The sequence below is a fragment of the Larus michahellis genome, chromosome 20 (genome assembly GCF_964199755.1).
Source record: "Larus michahellis chromosome 20, bLarMic1.1, whole genome shotgun sequence".
In the NCBI taxonomy this organism is placed as follows: domain Eukaryota; kingdom Metazoa; phylum Chordata; class Aves; order Charadriiformes; family Laridae; genus Larus; species Larus michahellis.
Genome location: NC_133915.1, coordinates 3,215,445 through 3,238,643, shown reverse-complemented (window position 1 = coordinate 3,238,643; position 23,199 = coordinate 3,215,445). Strand labels below are relative to the sequence as shown.

The 23,199-nt window shown below is 56.1% G+C and overlaps 3 protein-coding genes across 5 annotated transcripts; 1 reads left to right on the top strand and 2 right to left on the bottom strand.

Annotated features, from left to right (window-relative positions):
• Positions 1–392: 392 nt before the first annotated feature.
• MTHFD2 (methylenetetrahydrofolate dehydrogenase (NADP+ dependent) 2, methenyltetrahydrofolate cyclohydrolase) lies at positions 393–9,715 on the bottom strand. 2 transcript variants are annotated; one of them, XM_074563889.1, is made up of 9 exons: positions 9,250–9,715; positions 8,143–8,307; positions 6,512–6,696; positions 5,507–5,629; positions 4,888–5,040; positions 4,699–4,806; positions 4,231–4,323; positions 2,340–2,465; positions 393–994 (listed from the first exon to the last, which is right to left on the bottom strand). In XM_074563889.1, the coding sequence occupies exons 1-9, from the start codon at positions 9,324–9,326 to the stop codon at positions 855–857; spliced, it is 1,170 nt and encodes a 389-aa protein (XP_074419990.1). In that variant the 5' UTR covers positions 9,327–9,715; the 3' UTR covers positions 393–854. The 2 variants fall into 2 exon arrangements, with proteins under 2 accessions (XP_074419990.1, XP_074419991.1); XM_074563890.1 differs by lacking the exon at positions 8,143–8,307 and having other exon boundaries at positions 9,250–9,400.
• Positions 9,716–12,793: 3,078 nt separating this feature from the next.
• On the top strand, positions 12,794–20,367 carry MOB1A (MOB kinase activator 1A). Of its 2 annotated transcripts, none has more exons than XM_074563891.1 (6): positions 12,794–12,946; positions 15,400–15,566; positions 16,586–16,679; positions 18,553–18,686; positions 18,809–18,972; positions 19,631–20,367. In XM_074563891.1, exons 1-6 carry the CDS (start codon positions 12,933–12,935, stop codon positions 19,706–19,708), a joined length of 651 nt encoding a protein of 216 aa, XP_074419992.1. In that variant the 5' UTR covers positions 12,794–12,932; the 3' UTR covers positions 19,709–20,367. The 2 variants fall into 2 exon arrangements, with proteins under 2 accessions (XP_074419992.1, XP_074419993.1); XM_074563892.1 differs by having other exon boundaries at positions 19,393–20,367.
• Positions 20,368–20,450: 83 nt separating this feature from the next.
• Positions 20,451–23,193, bottom strand: BOLA3 (bolA family member 3). The gene is made up of 4 exons (XM_074563893.1): positions 23,126–23,193; positions 22,474–22,597; positions 22,196–22,284; positions 20,451–20,616 (listed from the first exon to the last, which is right to left on the bottom strand). The coding sequence occupies exons 1-4, from the start codon at positions 23,162–23,164 to the stop codon at positions 20,551–20,553; spliced, it is 318 nt and encodes a 105-aa protein (XP_074419994.1). The 5' UTR covers positions 23,165–23,193; the 3' UTR covers positions 20,451–20,550.
• Positions 23,194–23,199: the final 6 nt, after the last annotated feature.

The window sequence follows — 23,199 nt, the reverse complement described above, 5'->3', positions numbered from 1 at the left end:
AGCGCCCCTTTTCTGGGAGAAACGAAAAACTTGCTTAGTAATAATTCTAGGACACAAGTAGGGTTTGTTTTTTGTTTTTTTTTTTTTTTCTTTCTCTTTTTCTTCTCATACTTTATTTAGAGTTAGCCTGCATTATTCACTAAGTACTCGTACACTCTCCAATACAGTCCAGGAAGGCTCCTGCGTGCCCAGTGTCGACACCAAGAGCCCCCACCTCATCGTTCTTTGGTTAGAAAAAAAGGCTTTTAAAAAACTCACCATCCAAATAGCAAAAAAAACCAGCTTAGCCACACACTAGAAGAGCATGTTACAACAGATCTGCCGCTGCCCAGGGCCCCAGGACAGACATATGGCTTATTTTTATATATATATATTTTTATTTTTTTTTTAACTCAAGTAAAAACTTCTACAGAAGAGCTCTAACTCAAACTAAACATCCAGCATCGAGGAGGAGACTTCAGCGCGAGTCAGGCTGAGCCTTTGTGAGAACGGAACCACGAAGGCGGTTGCTTGCGCACCGCAGGGCAGCGCTCTGCCTCCCGCGGGGATCGCTAACGCCACACCGAGCTCCCGGGGGAGCCGCACACCCGGGGCCCCGCCGCTGCCTGCTCCCCACAGGGGCAGAGCCGGCTTACGCAGAAAGCAGCTTCGCTAGCGCGAGTAGGCCAGGAGTGTAGATGCTCACACCTTAGTACGACTAGTGCGGATACGCTTCAGCTTCCAATAAATACCTATGACCTCAGAGCAGGAAATTCCACTTCCAATACAATAAATAAAAATATTGCATTTTCTATCGGCCTGTTTGGGAGTCAGTTTGGAATGTCGTTTTCAGTGCTAAAGAGAGAGTTCCCACGTTAAGCTGTTAATGCTTCCAGCTCTTTGGGTTTCAACAGCTTCTTGGCGGCGATGATGGTGTTCTTCATCAGCATGGCAACCGTCATGGGCCCGACTCCTCCCGGGACCGGGGTGATGTAGCTGGCTTTCTTCTTCACCCCTGCGGGAAGGAAAACCAGAGCTCAGCACGCAAGTCAAGAGCGGTGACGCTTACCAAGCCGGCTGGCCAGTAGGAAGCTGTAACCAGTCTAACGTTGCCCAAATTCCTTCAAGCTTGCCACCTAAGGAATAGTGGTTTCCCAAAGCGTTGTTTTTTCCCCCGTTAGCCAGGGCAGGGGGGAGCACACCGTAGTCTGTCCATCCCTGCTACCGAGCAACCTCAACAGCAAAGCCCAGGCTGGGGGAAAAAGCAAAAAAAAAAAATAAAAATCAAGGTCTAACAGCTGGACTCATAGCACAGAAACGTCAAGTCCAAGACTAGATGTGGGCTTCACCCACGCTCTTGTGGCTGGCACCAATAAATACCAACTGCCTGAACATTCACCCTCTCTCTCTCTTTTCCAGGAGGAGGTTCCCGTGGCTGTCACCAGGCACCCGGAGGTGCAGGGCTCAGCGCAACAGCCCGTCTGGGCGCTGTCGCAGCTAAGCGGTGAGCAAGGCCAGCGAAACGCAAGCCAGACGGTAAGCTCCGCATGGTTTTAGTTAAGAGCAGGAGTGATAAGTTGGAGCAGAGGCAAAGCAACCTGACTGCTTCGGTTCAGGCTGGTTCTCCGCTTTGCGGCATACAGCTGTCCCACGGCATATGGGGTCACAAGACCCCACCTGGAATACTGTGTCCAGCTCTGGAGCCCCCAACAGCAGAAGGACACAGAGCTGTTGGAGCGGGGATGGAGGAGGCCCCGGAGATGCTGGGAGGGCTGGAGCCCCTCTGCTGGGAGGACAGGCTGAGAGAGCTGGGGGGGTTCAGCCTGGAGAAGAGAAGGCTCCGGGGAGACCTTGGAGCCCCTTCCAGGCCCTAAAGGGGCTCCAGGAAAGCTGGGGAGGGACTCTGGAGCAGGGAGGGGAGCCATGGGACGAGGGGGAAGGGTTTTACACTGAAAGAGGGGGGACTGAGATGAGATATTAGGAAGGAATTTTTCATTCTGAGGGTGGTGAGCCCCTGGCCCAGGTTGCCCAGAGAAGCTGTGGCTGCCCCATCCCTGGAGGGGTTCAAGGCCAGGTTGGCCGGGGCTTGGAGCAACCTGGGCTGGTGGGAGGTGTCCCTGCCCAGGGCAGGGGGTTGGAATTAGATGGGCTTTAAGGTCCCTTCCAACCTAAACCATTCCATGAGTCCGTATTACAGAAAGGCTGCACCTTTGCATATGGTGCAGTATTGGGTGCACCAAGCAAGAGAAGACAAGCATTGGTCTGCATCTGCTCTGTCACACGAGCTAGGACCTTCTCCTCCCCTTTGCAGCGCCCTGGATGTTTAGTGCTCAAGGAACCAGATGCAGAGTCTTTCGTACCTTCAAAATCCACATCCCCAACCAGTCTCGATTTGGCAGTGACGGGATCCTGCACTCGCGTTATCCCCACATCAATAACTGCAGCTCCTTCCTTGATCATATCGGCCGTGATCAGATTGGGTATGCCTGCAAGGAAACAGAACCACACGCTCACGGTGGTGCTAAACAGCCCCCTGGTCCCCCTGACCCCCTCTCCACATTATGTTTTGACCCACCTGGGCCCTCCTGCCGCACAAAACAGTTGGACTCGATAGTCTTAAGGGTCTTTTCCAACCTAAATGATTCTATCATTTTATGAAAGGCAAATCTACCCGCAGCTGCACAATCCAGCGCTGCTACTTGATGTTCAGCTCCGGAGTTTGAGTGGTTTACTGATAACCTCAGAGTGTAAAGAACTGGCATCCACTCCCAGAGAGAAAAAAAAAAAAAAAGAGAGAGGTCTGGCGAAGCAGCTGGGACCAAAGCACCCTCTCCAAGTTGAAACCTTGAAGCTCCATTTGAAGATTGGGGCTGCATTTGTTTATGCAGCCCCAGCAATGGTTTTTGCACCTGCACTAAGCCAGCAAGCTGGAACACTGTCCAAGACCACCGCAGACCGGCTTGGCGGAGGCACTGGCTTCACCCAAGGGCTGCGAAACCCCCAGCGTGACAGGGGCGGGGAGCAGCAGCTTGGGGCAAAGCCGCCCTCTCAAGGGTGGGGTGCGTTTGTCTGGTTCTGCCAGATACCGCCTCATTTTCTCTCCTCCCTCCCCACAGGCTCACACCCAGCTTCTGCTGCCAAACAGACACCCCAAATCGGCTCAGCTCCTCTGCTGATGAACCGTCTCCATGCCAAGGGTACAGCCCGGAGAGGAGCACGCCTCCGAGTGATTCCTTGTGCTCTGAAGATGGCACTGCAGCTGTCCCTCGGCATTTTGACGCTCTCTAGGTAAGCAGATGCTATCTTGGTATTTTTGTTCTCCTCCCCACATAAATACAGAAGCGTCTGCACGTGTAACAGAGCCTGTCTGTAGCTGTTCTCTAGATCTGATCAGGTGCTCGCTGGCATACCAAGCCCTCCGGCCAGATGTTAGTTTACATTTCAAAGGCAGAGCTACAAATACCTCTGCTAGTAAGATCAAGTATGCGGCTCCTAGGCTTAATCACAGGATAAACTGGCTGGCTCAGAGAGCCACCTCCAATACTCTGTTCAGTTTCGGGCCCCTCACAAGGACCTTGAGGCGCCGGAGCGTGTCCAGAGAAGGGCAACGGAGCTGGTGAGGGCTCTGGAGCACGAGTCTGGTGAGGAGCAGCTGAGGGTGTTCAGCCTGGAGAAGAGGAGGCTGAGGGGAGGCCTTCACGCTCTCCACAGCTCCCTGAAAGGAGGGGGTAGCCGGCAGGGGTCGGTCTCTTCTCCCAAGGAACAGGCGGTGGGACAAGAGGAAACGGCCTCGGGTTGCGCCAGGGCAGGTTCAGGATGGATATTGGGAAAAATTTCTTCATGGAAAGGGTTGTCAAGCATTGGAAGAGGCTGCCCAGGGCAGTGGTGGAGTCGCCATCCCTGGAGGGATTTAAAAGCCGGGCAGACGTGGAGCTGAGCGACATGGGTTAGTGGGGGTTTGGGCAGCGTTAGGTTGATGGTTGGACTCAATCTTAAAGGTCCCTTCCAACCTCAACAGTTCTATGATTTTATGGTTCACTCTGTGACCTGGCCCTCGCCTAGGGCAGCTGCTGACAGCCGTGAGAGCACCAGACTCTCCTACACTGACGGAGCTGCTTCAGATAGGGAGGCCCCAGGACATTCAATACCAACAGGATCATCTCCTGCAAGCAAGGATTCCCATCGGAACCACCACGCTGCAGCGCGGCGCCCTGTGCACGCCTTGCCTGTGCTGTTAGAGTCAGGTCTTACCTGCTGCTGCTACCACAATATCAGCACGGATCGTGTGTTGCTTCAGCTGCTCCTTGGGAGTGTAGCGGTGGGATATTGTGACTGTGGCATCACCTGCAGGAGTGGTTACATAGAGCTTGTTACTTCACGTGTACTGCCCAAACCCAGCCACTTCGCTAACTTTTCCCCTTCAAGACCACCCATGTATTTAGCAGGAACATCAGGGCCTGACGACAAACCCCAGGGAACAGCCTACGAAGTCAGAGGGATCTGGTAAGGAAGAGGATAAGGACTCATTGAGGAAGGCTCCGAAATGTTACAAGACTGACTACCTGCAGAGTTAACTCCTCAGCCTTGACCACAGCCCGTGTGATGTCCCTAAGGCGCTCCTGGGACTGGTTTAGGAGCCTAAAGAGGACGATGTGACAGGCCGAGGGCTTCCTCCCGCAGCTGCCTGGCCCGCAGGCTCTGAGGCCACCAAGCTCCTACCTCCTGGGCGCTCATGCCTGCCGTCCGTATGCAGCAACATGGCGATGGGCATGCCCACGTTCTTCGACCTGCCAGCCACCACCACGTTCTTCCCCAGCGTTGGGATGCCTGCAGAGGACAAGACGGACTCTTAAAACAAACACAAGCTGGATTTATGTCAGACAGCAGCCAAATAATGCAGCAGCTTACCAGTTCTCTTAATGATCTCCCACACCCCCCACGGGGTAGCCGGCAGCATGGAGTACTGGTCAAGGCACATGCGCCCCACGTTTATCACGTGAAAGCCATCAACGTCTTTGTCTGGAGTCACAGCGTTGCAAATCTTGCGCTCATCAATGTGTTCTGGAAGGGAACAAAAACGCTTTAGCCCTAAGGATCAGCCAAAACCCCGCTCTTTGCGGTCAGCCGGAGCCCCGACCTGCTGCACCAGCCCCTTCGGAGTTTGGAAGGCGGAAGCTACTCAAGACTTCAAGCAAGCTCAAGGCTAACGGCTCGCAGCAGGAGGGGACTGGAACCACTTTAGGACTAGAGCATAGCTAATGCTGAGAGGGTATTTTTAGGCAGCCTCGGCGTCACAGCCAAGTTCAGGCTTCTGGCTCTGGAAGCTGATACTCCCCACAAGAGAATACATTTCTGAGACCCCCCCCCAGCAACTTAACTCCTACGGGCAGCTGTGGTGGAGTCGCTGCATCAACATCTTTAAGCTGCATCGTGGCAGGGTGCCACCTCTCGTGTCACAGGAGAGTCCCTGTGCTACTCCTTAAAAGCTTTGTGTAAAAATGAAAGAGATGGAAATCTAGCTACTCACCGGGTAAAGGAAGCTGTACTAAGAGGCCATCCACGTTGGCATCGTTATTGAGTTTGCCAATCAAATCCAGTAGCTCCTCTTCAGTAATAGAGGCCGGCCTGAGGATGGTTTCACTGCTGATTCCTGCGCAATCATCGAAAGCACTGCATTAGAAAGACACACGTGCGCAAGTGGGAGAGCAACTTTCTTAATCCGCGTGGATTTAAGCTGCCCTGTTTCATTGCTCTACCAAATGCGGCAGGCACACACCAAGGATTGCATGCTTTGGGTAACACCAAGCACATTCCAGGCTTGAACCCTTCCCAAGACTTGCGAGTTATGGGTGAGGACCATCAGTATCGGTCTACTGACCTGGGAAAGACTATTTGAAAGCAGAGACCCTCCAAGTGCAGGGAGGGCTTGGAGAAACCTAACCAAAGTGTGCTACGATGAAGATGCAACCGCAGCTCCTGTGGTCCAGTAAGCCTGAAAAATCTCAGCTCCAAAAAAGGCTTCAGCAGCACAGAACCCAAGGAGGAATGAAACCATTTATTGCCTCCTAGCCCCTTTCTGCACATTTTCTCCAGATGCATACTTGGCTGAGCACCGAGAAGGACCTCAGCTTGTAAGTTTGAAAGGAGTCAGAGGGTAGCAGGGCTGCTGAAGGATGATTGTGTGTCGGGCAGTTGAGGAAAGAAGGCAAATCAGAGCCCTGTCTGTAGTTCCTACGGCCCTAGGAAGACTGCAGATCCAAACTACAGAGCTTGGTGTGGCCCTAAGGGATTCAAACGGCACAATGCACATGTGAACCGTGTCAGTAACTACATCCCAGTACAACAATGAAAGCAGCCAAGAGTCACAGCAAGCACTGGGGCAAACGTGGACTGCCACGCAGCTGAGGTGAAGAGCTGCCAGATGGATGCATCCCAAAAAGCTTCCCCTAGCCTCCAGCATCGAGAACTCCCAACTAAAGCAAGATAAAACAATCACTTGCTCCACTTTTTCGGAACGGAGTGCAAGACGTACCGACATCAGCAGCCGCTTTGGTTTTGTTCAGTACGTAGGAGTGACTCGCTGGGTTTTCACCGACGAGAACAACGCTGAGGTGAGGTCTCTTGTTTCCAGCCGCTACCCACTGCTCAACCTCGTGACGGGCTTCCTGCCTGATCTGCCGGGCCAGCTTCCTTCCAGAAATCACAACCGCATCATTTCTGTGACAGAGAAAGCATTACCAAAGCAGTCAGCATCGTTACGACCATCAAAACCAAGCTCTGTGCAACACAGACCAGGAAAAAAATGGATGGCAACCACAAGCCAGGGCACAAAAGGCTCTCTTACTCGCCCATGAGCCTATTGCACCTTTATGGCAAATCATGTTAAGCAGCGTATTTCAGTCTTAGTTTACAGCTTTGCTGCCCAAAGCGGGGATCGGCAAACAAAACCGCCAGAGAGACCAACTTCTTTGTGCAGGCGGAGAAAGCGTATGCACTGTTCCTTCTCTGCAAGGCCAAGAGCCTGCGTGTATCGTTCGCCTGGCGCGTGTTTCGAGCTCAGATATTATTAGCTCCCATTTTTAGAAAGCTGGTCACCCGTTCCTTGCGAAGGCATGACAGCTTCACTACAAAGGACTTACACAAAGCAGAACTCGCTCCACGCAAGCGAAGCTTCCACCAAAGAGGTTTATTGAGTAATTCTGGCTCGTTGGATGCAGCGCCGGAGGCAGAGCACGCCGTGCTTCTGTACCAAGTGCTGTTCCCGGAGATCCTCGTCCCCCACAAATTCCTTGGGGAGACCATCAGCCCATCTAGCACAGCATGCACCTTGTGTGAGCCGATCTCATGCCCTCCCCTGCTCAAGTAATTGCTGCAATGGCTACAGTCGTATTTTCAGGCTGTTAAGGCTGGGGGTATGCGGTTTCACCCCCTCTGACAGACTCCAGCGTCTAGCTGGAGCAGAAGGGACACTTGCCCCTTTGAACCACGTCAAAACAGCTCCTCGAGTACATTTCTGGGCTAAATTGGTAACGGGAATATCCAGTCACTGCCAAATGCATTCCAGGCAACTGGACACCCTGCAGTATGTAGAAAGGCTGGCTTGACCTACAGCTAACTGGGAGGCCATGGCTGCCAGTCCCCGCTCACAGCAGGCTGTCCACACTCCTCACGCTTGTTTGTTTTTTCCCCTTCAGGTTATCACTGTAACTCTTACTTAAACATCATTCTCATACACTAATCGCTTTGTGAGAGGATTCACCTTCAAATTTCACTTCTAGGCTTCGCTATGGTATTTAAGTCTTGCCTTGCTGCAAGGTATCATGACGAGCACCTTACTCACTTGCCCAATTATTCCCACCGCTGAGCCGGAGCAGGCAAAGATGCTCCCTGCAGCGTTACTGTCATTTACGGTGCCTTCCTGAATCGCAAGGACCACCCCATTTCTGAAGCAATCACCAAGCAGTGTGCATCATAACTCCACAAGCCCCTCTACTTGCCACAGGAATCCAGGAGACCCACAGGAGAAAACCCAACAGCACCAAGCGCCGTTTCCAACCCTCCCTGCACCACACCATACAACAAAAGCGAGCTGAATTGCTGCAGTTCCTCCTCAAAAATCCATCCGCTGCCTGCTGTCCAGACCTTCTCCTGCCAGGATCCTACCTGAAGTCCAACACTGCTGTTTTCTGACCTTCTCTAGGTACAATCCCAATCCTGGAGCTCTGGGGACAGCTGCCACCGGGGAGAACCACCACAAGAGCCGCTGCAGACCCACACAGGACAGCCACAAGATGCCATCCCAGGTAGGAAAGTCTTTTGCCTAAAATACTTAGAGACACAGAGGATCTTTTGTACTTTCTTAATCCCCGACCTGCTCAAATATGTCATTTTCCCCATTCAATGGGAATTAATTTTTACTTCACCCCTAACAGCAATCGCCCCAATCGGAATTTACATTAGCCATAACCAGTAAAAACCCATTCCAGACCAGCTGGTCTATAAATTAAATTCTAATATAAATTCTTATATTTTAGCTTCAGAGCTAAGCCGCCATACACCTACCTATACGTAAATGGAATTATTATCAGTACCTACCAAGCCAGGGAGAGGAGAATTCATTAAACCAGCGACACTTCATGCCAAGAACCCACCCAAATCTCTCCTTACGTAAGCCCGAGGCCGGGGTGCCCAGGCTGGGCTCCCAGGGGATGGGGACAGCCACCAGCAGCACCCCTGTGACCCACGGGGAAGCCAAAGCAAGAGCTAGGAGCCCTGTTTCGAGGAGGGAACAGCAGGGAAACTAAAGCACCAGCAGAGCCAAAACTAAGGGGGGATGGTGTGGAAATGGAAGGGGAAAGATGCTGGGGGTCTCTGGTCCCTCTCACACCGCTTAAACCCGGGGGGATCCCGCGACCTGGGGCCTGAGAGGCCCCTGTGGGGTGCAGGGAGGGCCCGGTGTCCCCCGCCCCCCCGCCCATGCCCGGGGAGAGCCCGGTGCCCCCCTCCCCGTCTGAGGGGAGCCCAGCACACACCATGCAAGGCGGCAGCGGGATTTCATCAGCCTGCACCGCTCGGGGCGGCCACTGGGGGCCCACCTCATTCATTCCCGGGACCGGCAGGGGAGGGCCAGCCCTACCCCGGCCCAGTGGGCGACGCGGGGCCGGGGGGCGTCAGGCCTCCCCCTCCTCAGTCCGCCGCACAGCGGGACTAAGCGGTGGGGGCGGGCCCCATATCCCGACCCCCGATACAGCCCCCCGTCCCGGGCCGTACCTGGCGGCGCTGAGGTGAAGGAGGCGGCGGCCGCGGGGGCGCAGGGCGGCGCGGAGCGGGCAGAGCGCGGTTGCCATGGCAGCGGGAGAGGGGCGACGGCGGGCGGCGAGGGACACGCGACGGCGGGCGGCAGCGCTCCCCTCCGCGCCGCCCGCCCGCCCTTATATAGGGCAGAGGGTCCGGCCCCTCCCCTCACGGCGAGCGGCGGGAGCCAATCGCCGCGACGAGCGGCGCGGAGGGGAGAGCTGAATGGCGGCGGAGAGGGAGGGGGCGGGACGGAGCGGGAGCTCCGCGGCTGCGATTGGGGTAGAGGGGAGAGAGGCGCTCGGGAGAGAGGGGGTGGGCGGGGCGGAAGGAGAAAGAGGATGTGATTGGCGGAGACGGGCGGGGCTCGGCCTCCCTAGTTGGGCACGGCGGCGCTCATTGGCTGGGGCGGGGAGGGGAAGAGGGGCTGCAAGAGGGGCCGCGGGTTGCGTAAGGCGGGGGCGGGGCCGGGGGGCTGGGGGCGGGGCCAGGGGGGTCAGGGGTCAGGGCTGGGATCGGGGCTGGGCTTGGAGTTAGGGCTGAGATTGGGGCTGGGACCAGGGTTGGAGCCGGGATTGGGGATGGGACTGGAGCTGGGATTGGGGCTGGGATTGGGATTGGGGTTGGAGCCGGGATTGGGGTTAGAGCCTGGATTGGGGATGGGACTGGAGCTGGGATTGGGGCTGGGATTGGGATTGGGGTTGGAGCCGGGATTGGGGTTAGAGCCTGGATTGGGGATGGGACTGGAGCTGGGATTGGGGCTGGGATTGGGATTGGGGTTGGAGCCAGGATTGGGGTTAGAGCCTGGATTGGGGATGAGACTGGGGCTGGGATTGGAGTCGGGGCTGGGATTTGGGTCGGAGCTGGATTGGCACTGGGGCTGGGGTTAGAGCTGGGATTGGGGTTGGAGCCCGGATTGGGATTAGAGCTGGAATTAGGGCTGAGATTAGGTGTGGGATTGAAGTCGGACTGGGGTTGGAGCTGGGATTAGGGTTAGATACAGGATTGGGGCTGGGACTGGGGGTAGAGGCGGGATTGGAGCTGGGATTGGGGCTGGGATTGGAGTTGTGGCTGGGATTTGGGTTGGAGCTGGGATTGGCACTGGGATTTGGGTTAGAGCTGGGATTGGCACTGGGATTGGGGTTGGAGCTGGGATTGGGCCTGGGAACGGAGTTAGAGCTGGAATTAGGGGTGGGATTGGGATTGGGGCTGGGATTTGAGTTGGAGCTGGGATTAGGGCTGGGACTGGGGCGGGGACTGGGGTTAGAGCTGGGATTGGGGCTGGGATTGGGACTGGATTTACGGCTAAACGCTGGGTTGGGGTTAGGGCTGGGGCGGCCACCCGTCAGCATCCATCGATGGCGAGAGGCAGCCGTTACTCACCCTTTGCATTTCTCCGCTATTTCTGGCCGCGCTCTTCGCAGGTGGAAAAATTCCATGCTTTTGTGCAAAACTAAACATCGTTAATTTATTTTTTAACAGGTCCCGCATGGCGTCTGCCAGCCCACGGCACCGGCTCGGGTCGGGATGGGTGCGGATGATGCTCCCGGGTGTTGGGTGGAAGGAAGCAAGAAACCTGCACGGCAAAGAGGTAAAAGGAAAGTCTGTAAATCCTGCGGAACCCGTCCTGAGCGAGTTTAGCCACGCCTGCGTGTTTATTTTCCTTGGCTTTACCTTATGCGCCCCCTGAGCTGCCGAAGGCGGCATTGGAGGTTTATCTCAAGGTTACTGAGGTGCTGGGTAAAGCCTGGGGAGGCTTTTATGCCTCCCCGAGTGTCAAATAAATACTGAGCATCACCAGCCGCCATCCCCGTGATGTCCTTCAGTGGAGCTGGCTCCACACTGTGCTGCTTGTGAGAGCTGCGGGAGGTGGCCCGGTCAGGAGCGAAGATAACCTCGTGGGGTTTATTTTATTTTTTAAGTTGTTTAGGGTGGCCACAGTCACTCCCTGGTTTTAAAAGTAATTTTTGGGGGTCAATAACAGCAGCTCCTTGCTAAGATGAGGACTGGAAGGGTTGTGTGGCTGCAAAAAAAAAAAAAGGGGTGAAAAGCTGCAGAAATCAGCCCTGGGAAAAGGACTTGAGAAATTTTAGGATGTTTTGGGAGGATTTCAGCCCATGAAGTTGGTCTGGGGGGCTAGATGGGGTATAGGGGCCCGGCCTGGTGTTGACGCTGAAAAGAAGGCACTGAAATAAGATGGTGGTTAGCGGGCGTGTGGGGAAGCGCCTGTGAGTTGGGGGTGACCCAGGAAGAGGAAGGTCCATGGTGTGGGGGGGTGCCCAGCCCCATGAAAAGGTTTTTTGGGGATGCCCAGACCAATGAGCAAGGGGCTCAGGAGGTGCCCAGGCCCGTAAGGATGGGTCTCTGGGGGTGCCCAGGCCCATGGGGGGTGCCCAGACCTATGGGGAGGGGGCTCAGGAGGTGCCCAGGCCCATAGCGGGGATGTCCAGGCTCATGGGGAGGTGTCTCTGGGGATGCCCAGGCACACAAGGAGGGTCTTTGGGGTGCCCAGGCCCGTGGGAGTGCCCAGACTGCTGGGGAAGGAGGCTCAGGAGGTGTCCAGACCCATGGGGGGCTGCCCAGGCTCACAAGGTGGGGGCTCTGGGGCTGCCCAGGCTCATACGGGAGGGGACTCTGGGAATGCCCAGGCCCATGGAGGGGCCGGTTCCTAGGCCCATGGGGTGTGTCCAGGCCCATAGAGGGTCCCTAGGCCCATGGGGGGTGCCCAGGCCCATGGAGGATACCTAGGCCCATGTGGAGGGGGCTCTGTGTGTCCCCAGGCCCATGGGGGTTCCCACACCCATGTGGAGGGGGCTCTGGGGGTCCCCAGGCCCATGGGGAGGGGATTTTGAAAGGTCCCCAGGCCCGTGGAGGATACCTAGGCCCACGTGGAGAGGGCTCTGGGGGTCCTCAGGCCTATGGGAGGGTTCCTAGACCCACGGGGAGGGGGTTTTGAAGGTCCCCAGGCCCATGGGAAAGGGGCTGTGGAGATATCTAGGCCCACGGGGGGTTCCCAAGTCCATTAGGAGGGGGCTCTGGGGGTCCCCAGGCCCATGGGATGTGTCCAGGCCCACGGGGGTTCCCCACACCCATGTGGAGGGGGCTCTGGGGGGTCCCCAGGCCAATGGGGAGGGGGCTGTGGGGAGGTCCAGGCCCACGGGGGTTCCCCACACCCATGTGGAGGGGGCTCTGGGGGGTCCCCAGGCCAATGGGGAGGGGGCTGTGGGGAGGTCCAGGCCCACGGGGGTTCCCCACACCCATGTGGAGGGGGTTCTGGGGGACCCCAGGCCCGTGGGGAGGTCCAGGCCCACGGGGGTTCCCCACATCCATGTGGAGGGGGCTCTGGGAGTCCCCAGGCCCATGGGGAGGGGGCTGTGGGGAGGTCCAGGCCCACGGGGGGCCCGAGGCCGGCCCAGCCCCACGCTGACCTCAGGCCCGGGGGCTGTCGCTATGGCGATGGCGCCGCGCGAGGCCCCGCCTCCCTCTGCCGGAAGCCCCGCCTCCCGCCGCAGCTCTCGCGAGAGTTGCCGGCGGAGCGGGGCGGGGCGGGCGCTGCCCGCCAGGAGCTGGGGCCGCGCGCGAGAAGCCGCCGGCGCCGCCGCCGCCGCCGCCGCCTTCGCCTCAGCCCGGTCCGGGGCCTCGACCCGGCCCCGCTCGCCATGAGTTTCCTCTTGTGAGTGCCCGGGCTGCCTCGGGGGAGGCCCTGAGGGAGCGGGATAACTGTGAGAGGCTTTGTGGGGGGAGAAGGGGCTCTGGGGGAGAGGAAGGCCTCTGTGGAGGGGGTCTGTGGGGGGCTTTGGGAGGGTTGTGAGAGGATTTTGTTGGGGCGGGGGTACTTGGGCCTGGTCTATGAGAGTTATTGGGTTGGGGGGAGCGTTTGGGGAAACCCCGAGGGAGTGGGATAGCTGTGAGGGGCTTTGGGGGGGAGGCTTTTGGGGAGGGACTGCGTGAGAGGCTTGGGGGGGGGAAGGCCTGTGGGGAGGGGGTATGTGGGGGGCTTTGGGAGGGTTGTGAGAGGATTTGGCTGGGGGGGCAGTACTTGAGCTTGGTCTGTGAGAGATGGGAGCGTTTGGGGAGGCCTTGAGCCCGGGCCTCTGAAGGGCTTGAGGGAGAGGAAGGCTTTTGGGGAGGCCCTGGGGGTGTTCCTGGGGTGGGGGGTGCTGAGGGAGGCCTTGCAGGGAGGTGCAGGTGGTGTTTGGGAGCGTGGGGGTGGGGTCCTGAGGGAAGTCCTGGGCCTCGAGGGAGGCTTTTGGGGGTCGGAGGCCCCAGCGGTGCCTGGGAGCTCAGGAAGGTCTTCTGGTGAGGTAGGAAAGGGCTCTTAAGGGAAGTTTCAGGGGGAAGCCCTGAGTGGCTTTGGGCAGAGGCCCTGGGGGTTCATGAGGTGCTTTGGGGGGGCCTAGGTGTGTATGGAGGGGGGATGGCTTTGAAAAGTGTCCCCAGGGCTGTATGAGGAGAGACCAAGGAAGGGTGTGAGGAGGCCCCGGAGGGACATAGAGAGGAGTGTAGTCCTGTGGAGGAAGTCCTGTAGTGTTTTTCTAGGAGAAAGGCAGGGTGAGAGACGGTGCCTTGCAGGGCTGGGGTCCCAGGCCGGGATGTGGAGGGGGGCTGGCAGCAGGGTGGCCCTGGAGGGCACGCACCCCAGGGAGTGCCCACATTGGGTGAGTGCCGTGGAAGGGTACGGGGGGGCTTTGAGGCGTGTTTGAGGGGATGGGAAGCCTCTTAGGGTGTAGTCTTAGAGGGAAGGCTCTGGAGAGGGGTTGTCTTGTGAGGGTTAATCCCTCCCAGGTGGGGAGAATTTGAGGGGTTGGTCTTCCAGGGGAATTGGGGGAGGCCCTGAGAGACGGGAGGGGGCTTTGGGGGTGTGGGGTAAGGTGGAAAGGAGGAGGCCTTGGCCCCATGGGTGTGGGGCTTAGACCTGGGTGGGCTTTGGGTAAGCCTTACCCTGTAGTAATTTGGTAGACCTACAGGCGTCTGGTGTAAAAAATGCTGCAGGGGGTAGGCTGTTGCATACCTGCGTTGTAGAGGTAAAGGCTTGTAAAGTGTGAGAGAGTTTCTGGCTCTTAAAGCCTGGTAGGTGCTGTGGATGAGGACTGGAGGCATTTTGTGGCATAAGAAGGGTCTGGGGAGCCTCTTCCTAGGGTTGATGATGTGCTGGGTCTGGCTTTGGGACCCTCTGCCTCAGGTCAGTGACGTGCTGGGCCTGCATTTCATCTGCAGCAGGAGGTAGTGGTTTGGTTAAAGAGCGAGCTGGATCTAAAGGTCTTTTATTTCCGCACTGAGCACTGCACGTAAACAGAGTGTGTAAAGCCATAAGGTTGCACCAGGAAGCTGCCGCGAGGTGCGTGTCAGCCAAACGCATCCGGTTACATGAAACGGTGGCAGGACGCCGGTGATGCCGAGCAGCGCGTGCCAGAGAAGCCCATTTCCCCCAAGCTGTGCTTTGGCCCTGGCCATCCTGTTGTTTGCATCACTCTCGCTTGGAAGCAGAGAGCTGGTGGGGTCTGAAAGTTAAGCTTTTGTGCTTGAGAAGTATCAAAATTCATCCCGTTTTTGGCAGCGTTGGCTGTTCAGGGAGAGGCTGCAGTACTGCTGGCCCCGTTGGAGGGATGGGGGGAGTTTGGCGAGGAGTTGTGCGATGGCTGGGCTGCTGAGCACAGCTGTCGGTACGATGCAGCAAGGGAAGATTATGATGACTATTTGCGTTTCAGGGCTGGAGCCTATTAAGTAGCTATTTTTAGCGAGCTGTTTCCTGCAGTGCATTGGAGCATCTAATATTTGCCCCCATCAAACTGACCTAGTGGCAGGTCGTGTTGTTCCCCAGCAGAGTTACGTGGGCTTTTCCTTTTGTGATCGAAAGTGAGTGTTGCTTGATGAGTCTTTGGGCCGTTGCACCAAATGTTTGTGATTTTTAAAAAGGGTAGGTGAAAGAGGGAAGTGTGCAGGTGGCTTTTTAGTGATGCGCTCAGAAACGCTTCGGCTTGCACGTAGGATCTGTCTGCCCCAACGGCAGGGAAACAGGGAAGGGCTGGTGTCACCCTGGTTAGGAGTGCTGGATGGTGAGGGGTAACGTTTCTGGGAAGGGAACGCTGTTAAAGGACTAACTGGAAATGTTTTCCCTCTTGTTAGCGGGAGTCGATCTTCAAAAACATTCAAACCCAAGAAGAACATTCCCGAAGGCTCCCATCAGTATGAACTCTTGAAACATGCGGAAGCGACTCTGGGGAGCGGTAACCTTAGACAAGCGGTTATGTTGCCGGAGGGAGAGGACCTGAATGAGTGGATCGCAGTTAACAGTAAGCACTGTGAAAGAGAGATCTGCCCGAGTGTGGAGGTGGAGTGGGAAAACTAACAATCACTGGTTTTTATCCTTAAAAGCACCTAGAACTTCTCTGAATTAAATTCTTATCCTAAACATACTCTGTTGAGGTAACCGAATTGGGGTTAAAGGAAGTAAAGTGTGACGTGCCGATGGCAGATGTGTCAGCGGGGCGTTGCGCTCCAGATGCATGCTAAAACTGAGAAACAAACCCAAACCTGCACTGTGGTGGTTTTGGGGTGATTTTTTTGAGTTCAGACTTGCAAAGGCGATTAGGTTTGTGAATAGTTATTTTTGTACTTGCGAGTAAGCTTCGAGTATTTATATTTGGAATTACAGAGTTAGCATTGTTGTCTGCAAAAATGGTCACAGCGAGTAGTCCAGGGAAAATGTGGAACCTTATCATCCACTGAACTCTAGGTTTGTGGAGTTTATTTTTTTGTTTTCTATTTTTATTTTATTGTTGCTGGGTGCCTAGTGTAAAAAGCCAAATACTACAAATTTGTTTTGCTTTCAGCAGTTGCTCTCCCTGGCCTTGAATTTTGTTTCTTTGGAAGTTTAAGGAGGAAAAGGTAGCTTTGAGCAATGGAAAATATTGTCAGGCCACAAGCTTTCAACCTAGGGAGGGTCTCCTGTATTATCAAAATCAGTTGGGTTTTTGAGGTACTGTCGTGTTTCTAAATGGAACCTAAAGCAGTCATTGCCAAGGTAGGGAAGGCTAAGTGGAGCTTCACACTGTACAAATTGATTAGGGGCAGTAGCCAGACAATAAAAATTGATAGTGCCATTAAAATTCCTAGATGGTCAAAATGTCTCGAAGTCATCAGCCACGTGACATCGTAGGGAAGGGGGATGTTTGTTTTTGCCGAGTTTTGCAGCGCGTTCACCCCTGCGACAGTGATCCTCAGAGGCTGTGTCAGCTGAATGAGAGTGAACCGGTGCTCGGTCGGCTTTGTGTTTTGCACTTTGAGAACACTTGATACGTTTCCTTTCCAGCCGTGGATTTCTTCAACCAAATCAACATGCTGTACGGGACCATTACAGAGTTCTGCACGGAGGCGAGCTGTCCAGTCATGTCCGCAGGACCAAGGTAGGAAGTTTACTGTGGTCTACGGCTGCAGTTTAAATGTGGGGAAGTAGGTGGATGCGCAGGTTGCTCGAGCATGCATAGAAAGAAGCTGAAAAGAGGACAGGATGTGTCCAGATTGGGTCGAGGCGCAGCATCGTGCTCCCCCAGTGTTACTTATCTGGGCGTGAAGCCATGCTGTCTGTTAAGGAGGCTGCGTGGTGTCAGTAGCCGTCAGTTTGTCTGGCATATTGAGCATCTGTCCAGGGGAAGCGCGCATGGGGATCTCTTTTCCCCCTGTTGATCAGTTCCCTATGTTATTTGGGGGCTGAAAAGCTGTGTTGTTGAAATGGCTTGTTTTAAGAAAAATGAGAGATCTAACTTGACTGGAAGCATCTGGTTTTGCTGTCAAAGTCTTACAGCAACCTCTTGATGTGCCGTCTCGCACAGGCGGTGTTCTGAGAGGCTGTGGTGTGGTCTTACTGAGCATGAGCGATTCTGAAGATGCCGTGGCCAGCACAGGGCAGGACGTGAGGCAGGCGAATGCTCGGGTCAGGTTACTGTATGGTGCGTGCGATGACTGCAGGGAGAAAAGGGCAGCCTGACGCTGCTGCTGTTGTGGAGAGTTAAAGCTGGGAAGGGAACCTCATGCTTATAGAGACTGGTAGGTGCAGTAGGGAACAGCTAAGCGTCTTTTTGGGTCCTGTCGATCCGTACACCATCTCAGGGCTGGCATCATCTGCCCCGTTGAATCAGCCTGGCTTGAAGTATGCTTATCCTGGCACAGGTCGTGAAAGAGACAAAGTGCGTGTTGTTCCGAGGTAGTTTTAGGGGCTGCTGTCCCTCGATTAGCGCTGCCGCTCGTCATGCAGGCGAGAAGCATGGGCGGTGGTTTTCAGATATATTTAGCTGACGTAGCGTAACTGCTTTGTAGGAATAGATTTGGGGTATTATGGAAGGCAGAAGGAAAATAGCGAAGATGTACTTGGGGTGCCGTGTTGTTTTTAGGCGGTGTGAATAACTGTGGGGAGGAAAAGATTATGTGTTGGTTCTGCACTTGTGTATTTTGTCAAGGTGAAGCTGCAGCAGGGTATCTTGTTTGTAAAGTTGCTTGAGGCTCTGTGTTTTTCAGGGCAGCAGCGTGGAGTCTGGCCGGTGGGCAGTATTTGTAGGGTGCTGTGTAACATCCTGCCCCACTTTTCTACACAGAAGTATGTAGATTGCAAGTTCCTGTTTCTATATTCGGGGACATTTCCTGTAGTGACTTCCTGTTTAAATGGCACCATTTGTTTTCACTTGTCGTCGGTCAAGAGGCGACAGTCGAAACATGGGGGTTTTCCCTCTGCTTTTGAAGGATTTTGCAAAAGATGGCAAAGAAAGCGCGTCGTGTCGTCGTGTAGCGTTACGGTCAACGTCTGCCCCGGTTTGGCGGAGCCATGGGATTGATAAGCACGCGTGTCGATTTGAGACAGCGGCTTCCAAAATGTGCAGCCCTGGGGCCATTAGCCACCTCGTGTGAGGGGAGAGGGAGTGCTGAATTCCTGGAGGGTGTCTGAAAGCCATAGGTGAATTAATTCAGATGATGGGTGATGGCCCTGATGCTTCCCTCTGGCCAGTTTTTGTCTCACTTTGAGGAAATGTTGATGTCAGAGGAGGTTGCCATGAAGCTGAATTTCACTTTTGAGGGTCAAACCCTGAGGCAGTCGGGATGGAGGCATTAACTCTGACTCCGTGCAGGAGAAACTCAGAAAGGCAAAGCGCTGCTCTTGTCACTTCTGAGGAGTACGAGCGTTGCAGTGTCACTCCGTACTGAGATAAGGAGGAAGCTGTGGGGCCTGAAAAATTCAGTTTTTTTCTCTTGGAGCAAAGAATTTCTTTTCCTTCCCTCTCCCCGCAGGTACGAGTACCACTGGGCGGACGGCACCAACATAAAGAAGCCAATCAAGTGCTCGGCTCCGAAGTACATCGATTACTTGATGACGTGGGTGCAGGACCAGCTGGATGATGAAACGCTCTTCCCTTCAAAGATCGGTAAGCACGGCTGCACGACACAACGGGCCTCGCGTACGGGACCAAGACGCTGCTTGGAATGTCTTGCTTTGGTACTTCTGACTGAACGGAAGGATTCATCCGTGCGTGCTGGTGCATTTCAGGCGTCCCTTTTCCCAAGAACTTCATGTCGGTGGCCAAGACGATCCTGAAGCGTCTGTTCCGCGTCTACGCCCACATCTACCACCAGCACTTCGATTCCGTCATGCGGCTGCAGGAGGAGGCCCACCTCAACACCTCTTTCAAGCACTTTATCTTCTTTGTGCAGGTGAGTTGCCAAACAGCAGCCGGTCGCTTGCCTCTGGGGTTTCTTGTTCCCCCTTTGCCTTTAAAGGGAGTTGGATTTTAAGTGCCTCCTCGCTCTTTGAAGATCTACAGCTGAGGCATGCACTGGAAGATATGCTTGGCTCCCACCCTCTGTATCATGCGAACTGTGCAGCTGTGGGTTTGTGGTGTTGGGTTTTGGGTTGGTTTGGGTTTTGTTTTTGTTTTTTGCAGGAAGTATGGCTGAGTTGGCTGTAAATGCTTGAATTTCCCTCTCTGGTTTTAGCTGTCGACTTGCAGCAAAAGAAACCAGGCTCAGAGGAGAACTGGGGGGTTTTGTAGCTCAAGAATTGACTCAGAAATAGCAGCAGCACCTTTTTTTCCTTTTTTTTGTGTGTTTTTTTTTGTTTTTTTTTTTAAACAGCCTGTTCTGTGACCAGATGTGGGATTCATTGTGCAGAGCAGCATGGTATTTCTCAGTGATGCGGTGGAAAAGGTTTTGTTGTCTTGAAATGCTTGAATTTCTCTCAGGAGCTGGCATGCATTGACATGGGGTGTACAGTTGCCGGATGTGTTTTCCAGCAGCTCTTTAAGAGGTGCCTTCAGTTTTTCTGTTGTTTTTGTTTTTTGTTTTTTGTTTTTTTTTTTTTTTCCCCTGCCAGGAATTCAACTTGATTGACAGGCGGGAGTTGGCTCCTCTGCAGGAACTGATCGAGAAGCTGGGCTCCAAGGACAGATAAACTTTCCCCGGAGGACCCTTTTGGCCGCTCCTTTCCGCTTTGTACGCCTGCCACTTCTACGCTTCGCCTTCAGCGACGCAAGCCCCGAGTGGCATCAGTCTCAGAGGCCAAGCATCGCTTCTACTCTGCAGCGGCCTGCGTTGGTTTAGAAGTCATTGGCTGCGGTGACTTGCCGTGTGTAGTCCACTTGGTTTTCTAGGCATGCGCTCAAGTCTGGCGAGTCCTGCACTCTAGGACTTGGCCTCGGAGCTGGTTTTGTTCCCCACAGGCATGGGGCAGAGTTCCGGGTGCTGCGCTGCTGCTTTCTACTCCCAGAGGCCAAGTTTTCCTCTGGCCCCCACGGACACGGTGCTTGGCCTGTGAGCAGCCCGACCAGGGCTGAGCCCAGGGTGTGTTTCCCCTGGGTGAGAGCAGAGTGGCTCGGCTTATTTTTGGAAGTGCTTTTGTTTTTTTTTGGATGTGAGGTGCACTTAGAGCCTTAAGCTCCCCTTTGGCAGCAGCAGCAGCGTTGTGGGGGGGAGGAAAAGAAGTGCCTGGCCCAAGGGGAGCCTGTCCCCTGCCTGGAAGAGCAGCTTGCTCATGTTCCCAGCATGGTGGGGGGGGCCTGCTGAGGGAGGGACCCAGCAATAATAAAGTTTCTCCTTCCTGCTCTTCTTTCAGAGGGGTGTTTCTTCTTCTGTCCCCCTCCCCTCGCAGCCCCCCAGCCCTGCGCAGGTGCCTAATCGAAAACACAGCACTTGGATAAATTTGTAGGTAGTCTGGGAGGGCAGCGGCCTCCTGGTCACCAGCACAGAGCCCTGCAGGCACCTCTCAAACATCTTTATTGACCAACCGACACAGCGTCAAGGTTTGGGGGTGGAGGTGAAGATGCGCAGTCCGTGCATGCTCTTGATCTCCTCGCTCAGTGCCTGCAACAGAGACACCAGCGCTGAGAGTCTGGGGGTGGGGGGGGGGCTGGTGCTGGGGGTCAGGGGGGTAGTGCTTGTGCACAGCGAAGTGGCTGCCTGAGGCCAGCGGCCACCAAGTGCTGCTGACTCTCATTTTGAGAGGCCCAGCTCATCTCTAGGTGCTGCGCACTGAGAAACAGCGTACCCAAGTCGCGCCGTTGGGCAAAAATTGAGGGCTGGCCCCCGGCAGGCAGCCTGCCTGCGTGCTGCGCGCGCACAGCAGCACCACCGCTGTGATTAGGAAGGGCTGTGCTGGGTACGGGCGCAGCACCCTGCGCTAATCCTTGGGTCAGCACCCACTAGATTGTGCGCAGGCATCACGGCCCCCCAGGCTGAAGTGCTACACTGGCAGAAAACAAGGGCTAGCGTGGTTATTAGTGGGGGAAAAAGGAAAGGCTCCGCTTTCAGGGCACTCGCAGTACAGTACGGCTGCGCCCGGCTTCGGCACAGGCTGGTACACACACAGCCAGGTCTAAGCGCCGCACACACACACACAACCCTGTTCACGGGGAAGGGAAGGACTGTGCTATTTATTACCGGAAAAAAAAGGGAACGCAACTGTGACACTCACGCTGCGTGCACACGCAGGCTCTTGGAACTAAACCCCGCTGAGAGTGTGTGTGTGTACCTATCCGCTGCTTATTATGAGGCAGGGGAATTTTATTACTTAATTCTGGGAGGGGAGAAGGGCTGTGCTTTTCAGGCACTAGCACTGCGTAGAGGCCCAGCACCAACCATCCTCTGGCTCTGGGCGCGCTGCGTGTAACGCTGCCCAGTTGGGCACTGCGGGTGCGCGCTCGTACGTGCTACAGGCTGCGAGTGCTGCGTGCGCAGCTATGCTGCTCTCTGAGAAGGGCCGGCCACGCTGGTTATTATCGGGAAGGGGAAAAAAGGGGCTACGGTGGTTATTACTGGGGCGGGGAAGGAAGGGCTACACAGATGCGCACACACACACCCCCCCCCCCCATCAGAGTGCCTGGCTACAAGTGCTGTGCACACACACGCAGAGTGCCCTGCGCTAAGTGCTGCGCACACAGAGTTACGCTGGTCTTTCTTTTTCTTGGGAGGGAAGCAGGAGCTGTACTGGTTCTTTACTGGGAGGGAAGCAGGAGCTGCCCTGTCTTTACTGGGAGGGAAGCAAGAGCTGCGCTACTCAAGACACCTGCGCCGTGTGCCCGCGCAGCGCTTACCACTTGCACTGTGTGTGCCCGCGCAGCGCGTGTAGCTGAGCCCGCTGCCTGCAGCGCTTCAGCTGGGCACTGCGTGCGCACGGCACTCCCGTTTGGCACGCCAATTGTGTGTGCAGGCAGTAATTAGTGCTGTGCACACACACACAATTAACGTGCCGGAGCAAAGTACTGCACACACGTAGCCCGACGACAGAGCGCTGCGGGCAGCAGGCTGGGCTCCAGGTGCCACACGGGCAGTGCCAGCACGAAGCGCTGCGCACACTCACACACCCCCCCTGTGTCCCACGACGTGCCCGAACACAAGCGCTGCCAGCCGGGCTGCGTCCCCCCCCCCCGGCACCCCCCCTCACCTGATTAACCATCTGATGCTGCTGCACCGTCCGCTTCTCTCTGAATTCCTCCGACTCGATGTGAATCTCGTACATGGCGCCGCAGCCCCCTAGAAAAATAAACGCCGTGGCGTGAGTTAACCTGAGGGTCCTTCGCACCCCACTGTTCCCAAATCCTTTTGGATCCCCAGCAAGGTGGGGGGGGCTGGGGACAGACTCAACTCCTCCCTCACGGAGCGCCGGGATGGTTTGGGGCGGGGGACGGGACACACAGAGGAAATAAAGAGCCTTTTCTGTACCTGATATATCCACCACTTTGATGGCGGAGGCCCGGGGGAACTTCTCCCGCAGGACGCGGGTGACTCGGGCCTCCCCGTCCGTCTGCGAGGAGAAGCTTCGCCAGGTGCCGCGGCGCAGGAAGAGCTGGGGGGGGGGGGGCAAAAATGCTCCTGAGAAACCCTTTCGGGGGCGGGGGGGGAACGGGGACGGGGACGGACGGACACCGGGGGTGGGGTGGGGGTGGAATACGAAGGAGGAGGGAGCACCGGGGGTGGGGGAGCGGCGAGAAGGCCGCCTTCCCCGGGGGGGGAGCGCCGGGAGGTAGCTGGGGAAGTCTGCCTTCACCGGGCGGGGGGCACTGGAAACGGGGGGGGGGGGGGGGGGGGGGGGGGGGGGCAGGCCGCCTTCACCGGTACCAGGGTGGGGGGACGACGACACTTACCGCGAGGGGGGCGGAGGGCACCTCCCCCGGTACCGGGACACTTACCGTGAGGAGGCGCAGCCCGCGCTTACCGGTACGGGGGGGGGGGGGGGACACACACAGAGGGAGCCGCGGGGAAACGGGCCCAAAAAAAAAAAGAAAGCGGGGGGGGGGGCGCCTCGGACAACGCGCCCCCGCCCCTGGGCTGGGAAGGAGGGAGGGAGGGAGAAGGACGGACGGGGGACACGCACCGGCCCGCGGCCCAGCACCAGCCCCGCCGCGGCGGCCATAGTGGGCGGCTCGCGCCCCGCTGAGCACGCGCGGG

Coding starts and splice junctions, on each gene's coding strand:
- BOLA3 (XM_074563893.1), bottom strand. CDS start 23,164: ATGGCCGCCGCGGCGGGGCTGGTGCTGGGCCGCGGGCCG. Junction 22,598..23,125: donor TGGTGCTGGGCCGCGGGCCG/GTGCGTGTCCCC, acceptor CCCCCCCCCCAG/CTCTTCCTGCGCCGCGGCAC. Junction 22,285..22,473: donor CAAAGTGGTGGATATATCAG/GTACAGAAAAGG, acceptor TTATTTTTCTAG/GGGGCTGCGGCGCCATGTAC.
- MTHFD2 (XM_074563889.1), bottom strand. CDS start 9,326: ATGGCAACCGCGCTCTGCCCGCTCCGCGCCGCCCTGCGCCCCCGCGGC. Junction 4,324..4,698: donor CAGGCATGAGCGCCCAGGAG/GTAGGAGCTTGG, acceptor CCACTCCTGCAG/GTGATGCCACAGTCACAATA. Junction 2,466..4,230: donor TATTGTGGTAGCAGCAGCAG/GTAAGACCTGAC, acceptor GTTTCCTTGCAG/GCATACCCAATCTGATCACG.
- MOB1A (XM_074563891.1), top strand. Junction 16,680..18,552: donor GTCATGTCCGCAGGACCAAG/GTAGGAAGTTTA, acceptor CTCTCCCCGCAG/GTACGAGTACCACTGGGCGG. Junction 18,973..19,630: donor ACTTTATCTTCTTTGTGCAG/GTGAGTTGCCAA, acceptor TTCCCCTGCCAG/GAATTCAACTTGATTGACAG.